Source organism: Montipora foliosa, chromosome 13 (genome assembly GCF_036669935.1).
Source record: "Montipora foliosa isolate CH-2021 chromosome 13, ASM3666993v2, whole genome shotgun sequence".
NCBI classification, from domain to species: Eukaryota; Metazoa; Cnidaria; class Anthozoa; order Scleractinia; family Acroporidae; genus Montipora; species Montipora foliosa.
The window spans coordinates 35,813,421-35,820,920 of NC_090881.1; the positions used below are offsets into that span (position 1 = coordinate 35,813,421).

A 7,500-nucleotide genomic window follows, 5' to 3' on the forward strand; every position below is an offset into this window, starting at 1 on the left:
ATCAATTTGAAGAAGTTTGATGAGAACTTTATAAACAGGAACACTGTGTGACCTTGTTCAAATCTTTTTTGATCTAGAATAACCCTGCACCTACGTAGGCCAAGATGTCTAAAGGATTTTGAAAAGAAGATTTGGTAGCTTGTCATAACCAAGTTATTGCATTTTGACATGATATCATTGAAGTCATGTACAATATCACATTTAATTTTCATTAATTTACACATTTTCACATTTACAACTCTCGGCCTCGCCTTGAGTTTGGAAATGTGATACAGAGCTGCCGCTCATAAAAAAAGACTTTTATATTTCATAAAAGCCAATATGTGGAAAACAAAGTCCTCCAGCAAATATCATAGCAAACAGTAAATGAGGAAACATATTATATTTTGTGTTGTTTTCCTGTTGTTTACAATATGACCATGCAGTGAGTCAATATTTTTAGTGAATTATCACCAGGTACTTGACCCAAAATTTCTGTTTCTTTTTTCACACTAGCCATTGACAAGAAACGGCTAAATTTCAGAATACCCCGCCACTTATTTGCATCTCCTTGAATAAGAATAGACTCTATTGTAGTAAGTCTCGTTCTTCAACAACATAAATTGCACGTTTTTTCTACACGCAAGTTTCTGCATGAGGTATGATCGAAAGGGAAATTGATCGGTACTTAAATAATCATTAATCAATTATGCAATGATTAATTTAAGTTCAGCACCATTATTATAAGGAAAGTCAACTCTTACGAAAAACCCAACATTACAAATGACTGGGAATAACAAATGCATAACAAAGTACTTGAACTGCCTTTCATTACCACAGAACTCCAAGGCCCTGTTCTAACTACATCTCCTTCTTCAGCGCGCGGCTCGATCGTGCATTAAATCAGTTGCATGGTCGAGGAGCTGTTTCCATGAAGCATGCACTGAAGTGGTGGAGATTTGGTCTCTCCTTGTTCGTTAGTTACCTTAGAAAGTTTGAGGCCTTTAACTTAATACTTACGGGCTTCAACATCAGGAAATGTCGCAGCGAAAACTAAACATATCAAGAAGATGATATTCGATCGAGCAAAATCCATTCCAAAACACAGGTTGGGTTTTTCGGTAACGCTTTCTGAAAAGCCGACAAACCCGTGGACAACCTGAGAAGACACAAACAGACAAATTTCTGAGGAGAGAAGTGCTTTAGCCGTTGACTGCTGAAGTTTCTCAATTAAAAAAACACCTGAAAAGAATATAAAGAACAACCTATCGCTGTGATTTACATGTGCAACGGGGCCGATAATGAAAGGTCAAGAAAACAAATTGTGCATTACGTTGTTTCCACTCAGCTGGTCGATAAAACGTCGGAGAACAGACCTACAGAAGGAATTATTTTCAACTTGAAGTAAAAGTACAGCATTTAAACCCACCTACATGTCGGTATTAAACACAACTACAAATTCTAGTGAGGTTGACAGTTCCCGTGACGTCATGTCTGTGGGAGTACGGGTGTGACAACCGTGACAGACAACATCCGGTACAAAGAAATTCTGCCCTGAGGCTAGGCTTAATTTCACATCCTTGTAATTGTTTTTGATAAAGTCTGACTTTAGTGTCAGAACAATTTAATCGTAAGTTGACCAATTAAGCTCGTACTATAGGTTAGTGAATATACTAATTTGGTGGCACGGATGGTTTCATAGGTATTGATGTCGGGGCTGCCAAGTCTGTTTTTCATAAAATCTCAAAAGTAGACTTGAAAGATTTGATTTCATCTGATTTAGCCCTAATTGCATTAGAAACGGGAAAAAGTAGACTGTGTAAAAGCTACATTGACGCCAAGGAAAATGCGGTTTTCCAAAGGGCACAGCCTTTCGCAGAAGGGTGTCACTGATCCGATCTGACTTAAAATAGGCCTGTCATTCCCTCGCTCCCTGCCGTATGGAAGCAACATCCACGCTCTAATCTATATTCCCTTTGAACAAGCTGTTCCCCTAGTCAACACCATAGGTAAAGTTAGACGAATTTACAAGATGGACTCGGTACAAATCCGTTGTTTTGGATGTTTATGATTTAAGGACTACGGAATCCAACTGCCGCCCCTCTTAACAAGTAATCAAAACTTTTTCGCCAGAATGTCACCGCACCAAATGTCACCAAAATAGGTTTCAGTTTTCACTGCGTCTTGTGTGTTGTAGCTGTGCTTTCTGGAAACAAATTACGCCTTTATTTTTAAGGATAATATTTAATGATAAAAACAGATGCTGATTATTGCACCTTTCGCTATCGCCTTGCTCACTGAAAACTCTAGAACCTCCATTGTCTATTACACACCTCGATTGTCAAGGAGTTGCCAATTACGTCTTCCACTTCGTGCGACACTTCAGCCTAAACTAAACGCAAGTGAGCTGTGTTTGATTTTTCAGCCTTTTAAGTGCTTCTTTTAAGCGAAATATCAAATCGCTGCGTTTAACGATCACTAACTTTCCATAAACGAACCAACTTTTAGGCTCTTAATGATTCTGGCGACTAAGGAAATCTGCAAATTGTTTGACTTGCAAGTCTTCTCAGGCCCGTTCCAAACGCCGCTCCAGTCAAGTGCCGAACCCGACTTCGGAACTGATGACGTCTGATTCAAACGTCGTACCTGTGGGTCGCACCAAAGTAAAGGCCTGGCCAAACGCTTGCAACAGTTCAACGCAACATGTTGCAACATTGTTGCTTGATGTTGCGACGAGTATCAAGTATTTATGAGTCAATGAATCAATGAGTCAATGAGCTAATTAGTGCAGTTACCCTAACCCATAAAATGAAAGCTAAAATTTCAGAGAGTGCCTAGGCCTAATCACTGAAACGAGGGCTTAGGCTTAATCAATAAATTATTGCTATATTGACTGTGAGTTTCATTGACTCATGACTCATTGACTCATTGACTATTTGACTCTTAAATCATGGGACCTGAGTTGCAACGGCCGATCCAACTGATCGAGGAGAATGTTCCATAAAGACTTCAAATCGCGATGTTTCTTTTCGAAACTTCCTTTTATAGACAGCCAGACAAATAAAGCTCATTTAACCACTGTTTTCTGCGTTGTCCTGAGTGATTTGATGAGTTTCTGGGACGCTTCGATTTCCCCTTCAGACCCGACGCGTCGTCTCACATATAAATAGACAAGGCGTGAAGCTTTAATTAAGACTGCTTACGGCCGAGTGCCTCCAGAATTCAGCCAAATTTCTCCCACTTCCAAAGGTCGCTCGCCTCCCAGCCTTGGGCACGTAGAAAGTCGATAATTTTGCTAGCATCGTGCCAAAAAGCATCGCATTTACACGGCTCTGCAACCTCAAAATTCTGTTCGATTTTCAAGCTTCGCTCAGGTTTTTGCCATCGCCATATCGCATTATATTTTATTTATTGCTGAAAAGTGATTAGCAGGCTAGGATGAAATTCTCTGCAAAGTTTAAAAAAATTCTCTGGAGCGGATTCAGAGCCACCTTAACATTTTTCAATTGTGTAGATGGCTATGAATCTGCCCCAGAGAATTTGCTTTTACTTTGCAGAAAGTTATATCCTAGCGTGCTAATAACTCTCCAGCAATAAAAAATTGAGGTAACCAAGTTTGTTGGATCTTTTGTTGCCATGGTAACCTATTACGTCACCTTAGCGAAAGCATATTGTGAAAAAGTTTGGTAGATTAAATCCATCCAAATTAAAAAGTACAGTTTGTTGAAAGTGTTAAAACTATTGTAGGTTAATTGAGCCTCCTTAACTGCTGTGGTAACATTTATCTACAAAGGTATTAAACCAAATACAAATCTAAATTGCGTGGTTTCTCCATTTTCCATAGCACACACTTGTTTTCATTTTTATTAAAAGAGAGATTCTGTACTTTCTTGTTTAGCTGATTTTCTCGTCAACTAGACTGCCCTGTCTCCTCTACTTTTATTTTGTTTTGTTTTAGGGGCGAGAGGTCGGTCCTGTTTGAAGGAGCCCTCTATAAGCGTGTGTACCTTTTCCCGGAGAAGTTATATCCCCTTGGATTGGAAGCATTGTGATTTAAAACAGTAGGTTACAAGAACATTTGACCTTATCAATAACTATACATGAAATATGCGACTCTAATATTCTAATTGCGACATAGGACGTTAGAGAAGGAAATTTATGGAAATATTGCTGCGAGATTACAACTGTAGAGAGAGGAGAAAGATGTTATCAAATAGATCCCTCAATTCGAATGAAGGGGTTGGTTTGCATGGTTTTATCAAACCAGTCGTTAAAAGTCGAATCGCCATAGCGAAAAGAATGAATGGGATACAGACGTTTCGAGCGTTTAAGCAAACGGACGCAACAATTCCCAACATTGAAGGGGCGTGCAGTGTATTATGGGAAGACCGCCATCTCGTTTTTCAACATGTGCTGCTATCTCCAGGGAAACCATCATACGCAATGAGCGTGCGCGGCACCAACAATGTTGGAAGAGCTATGCAAACGGTCCAACACTGTTGCGCTACGCTTCGGTGATCACGGAACAAAAGAAATGTTGGGAGTTGTTGGCTCAAAAGTTTGACCAGTTTAAAACTTCGTGCAACAAAACATGCAACAGGGTGTGCAAACAGACGCAACATGTAATACCCAAAAATGTTGGGAGCTGTTAGCCAACAATGCTGGGAGTTGTTGGCCAACAATGTTGCGTCCGTTTCATTTGCATGGGGTTTTAGCCCTTCGTCAATTCCATCTGACAGGAAGGGTTAACGATAGAAACGACAGCCACTTAAGTGATCCCCTCAATTTGACTCTTATTAAATCGTTTCAGTGATAAAACCAAATTTCCGTAAAATCCCACGCTTCGTTTGGATTAACGTTATCTCGCAGATACTCATGTCTCGCCGAGCTGGCTCGCGTGTAGGTGGTGAGCAGACCGTACCCAAATAACTCGGGTATCTATAACCGAGTTGTAGAATTGAGTTATTTGCGGCAGTCAACAGAGGCATGAAACCGTTAGTTTAGTTTCGTTTATATCTTTATTTTACCTCAGATTTTAGAGTATCTTGGTGTAGCTAGTATCTCCGAGCATTTATCCTCCTAAACATGATAAACCTCAGAGGATAGACCACAACACAGGGAACTACATGCCCTAAATCTTTACGAATAGTGTGTGGGTTCTTTTACGTCCCACAGGATTATGAACATGATTGAAGGGTTGTGAGACGGGACCTACGGTTTATCGTCCTTATCCGAGAAGACTAGGGAGTCTAACTATTTGTGGATGTAATTAAAAAGGCAGCACATTCTCCTCGGTTATTTAAGGAGCCTGAGTAAGCGTTTGGTCCGCGGCTGGAGCTGAATCGCACTCACGACCTCCCGCATGGCAGCGCGGTGCTCAACCAACTGTATAACTCTACAGATCCTAACACAATTCAAGACTTCGATTAATTTTCCGTGCAACAGGGTGTGCAAACAGACGCAACCTGTAACACCCAAAAATGTTGGGAGTTGTTAACCAACAATGTTGGGAGTTGTTAGGCAACAATGTTGGGAGTTTTTGACCAACAATTTTGGGAGTTGTTAACCAACAATGTTAGGAGTTGTTGGGCAACAATGTTGGGAGGTGTTGGCCGACAATGTTAGGAGTTGTTGGGCAACAATGTTGGGAGTTTTTAACCAACAATGTTGGAAGTTGTTGGCCAAACATGTTGGGAGTTGTTAATCAACAATGTTGGGATTTGTTGGGCAAACAATGTTGGGAGTTGTTGGCCATCAATGTTGGGAGTTGTTGGGCAACAATGTTGAGAGGTGTTTCGGCAACAATGTTGGGAGTTGTTGGCCAACAATGTTAGGAGTTGTTAACCAATAATGTTGGGAGTTGTTAGGCAATAATGTTGGGAGTTTTTAGGCAACAATGTTGGGAGTTGTTAGGCAACAATGTTGGGAGGTGTTTCGGCAACAATGTTGGGAGTTGTTAGGCAACAATGTTGGGAGTTGGGAGTTGTTAACCAATAATGTTGGGAGTTGTTAGGCAATAATGTTGGGAGTTTTTAGGCAACAATATTGGGAGTTGTTAGGCAACAATGTTGGGAGTTGTTAGGCAACAATGTTGGGAGTTGTTGGCCAACAATGTTGCGTCCGTTTCATTTGCACGGGGTTTTAGCCCTTCGTCAATTCCTTCTGACAGGAAAGGTTAACGCTAGAAACGACAGCCACTTAAGTGATCCCCTCAATTTGACCTTTATTAAATCGTTTCAGTGATAAAACCAAATTTCTGTAAAATCCCACGCTTCGTTTGGATTAACGTTATCTCGCAGATACTCATGTCTCGCCGAGCTGGCTCGCGTGTAGGCGGTGAGCAGACCGCACCCAAATAACTCGGGTATCTATAACCGAGTTGTAGAATTGAGTTATTTGTGACAGTCAACAGAGGCATGAAACCGTTAGTTTAGTTTCGTTTATATCTTTATTTTACCTCAGATTTTTGAGTATCTTGGTGTAGCTAGTATCTCCGCGCATTTACCCTCCTAAACATGATAAACCTCAGAGGACAGACCACAACACCGGGAACTACATGCCCTACTCTTTGCGACAAGTGTGCGGGTTCTTTTACGTCCCACAGGATTATGCACATTGAAGGGTTGTGAGACGGGACCTACGGTTTATCGTCCTTATCCGAGAAGACTAGGAAGTCTAACTATTTGTGGATGTAATTACAAAGGCAGCAGTTTCTCCTCGATTATTTAAGGAGCCTGAATAAGTGTTTGGTCTGCGGCTGGAGCTGAATCGCACTCACGACCTCCCGAATGGCAGCGCGGTGCTCAACCAACTGTATAACTCCACAAATCCCAAGACAATTCAAGTCTTCGATTAATTTTCCGTGTTTAAATTACATACATATAGAATCTTCTGTAATTCTGGTAAAGTAAACATTACATGACCCATTCACTATACAAATCCTTTTTTCGTTATTACCGGAAGATATAAATGGAAGTTACAAGGCCAGCCATCTAGAACATGATACAAATCATGACATTGATTCCGCAATTAGTTATTGAGGAACGAAGATGCCCTACAGGTTTCTAAGAAAGAGATAAGGCGTTGTCTCTTATACAAGCTTAGAAATCTTTTTTTTTTTTTTCAAATTAAAACATCTTTGACATTGTTTGCCCCAAAAGCACCTAGGCTTATCAAGGGAGATCACAAAGTGGACTGACTTACCAAATCGATTTAGACACAAAAAGATACTGTGAAGCCCGACCGACACGGAAATTTTTCCGAAACCGAAGCCGATCCTATGCGTCAGCTCGAAATTGACAGACCTTCCGGTGGGGCTTAGTCCGATTACTTTTGCAATGTGATATGACAACTGACCCCAATTTTCCGTCCTGACAACTTAAGAAACTTAACTTGTCTCCCGTTCTGGAGAATGATATGAAAGGAAAGCCGGTTTAATTTTGCGCTTCACCTGATCAGAAATAACTTCAACTTTAGTTACAGTTCAGAGACCCAACTTTGTGTCCACACTCCTGTCAAGAC

General features: G+C 40.8%; 1 protein-coding gene across 4 annotated transcripts in view; it reads right to left on the minus strand.

The window, feature by feature from the left end:
* LOC137983292 (fibroblast growth factor receptor 2-like) overlaps positions 1-7,500 on the minus strand; it is a 97,582-nt gene that overhangs the window by 34,046 nt on the left and 56,036 nt on the right. Inside the window, exons 1-2 of one of the 4 annotated variants that reach the window (XM_068830496.1) lie at positions 1,313-1,526; positions 1,000-1,138 (exon numbers count right to left, since the gene is read on the minus strand). The exons of 1 other annotated variant lie outside the window; for it this stretch is intronic. In XM_068830496.1, the coding sequence (XP_068686597.1) occupies positions 1,000-1,075 (76 nt within the window). In that variant the 5' untranslated portion in view covers positions 1,076-1,138; positions 1,313-1,526. Of the gene's footprint in view, positions 1-999; positions 1,222-1,312; positions 1,527-7,500 lie in introns of those variants that run through there. 2 more of the 4 variants (XM_068830497.1, XM_068830498.1) reach the window with 2 other exon arrangements.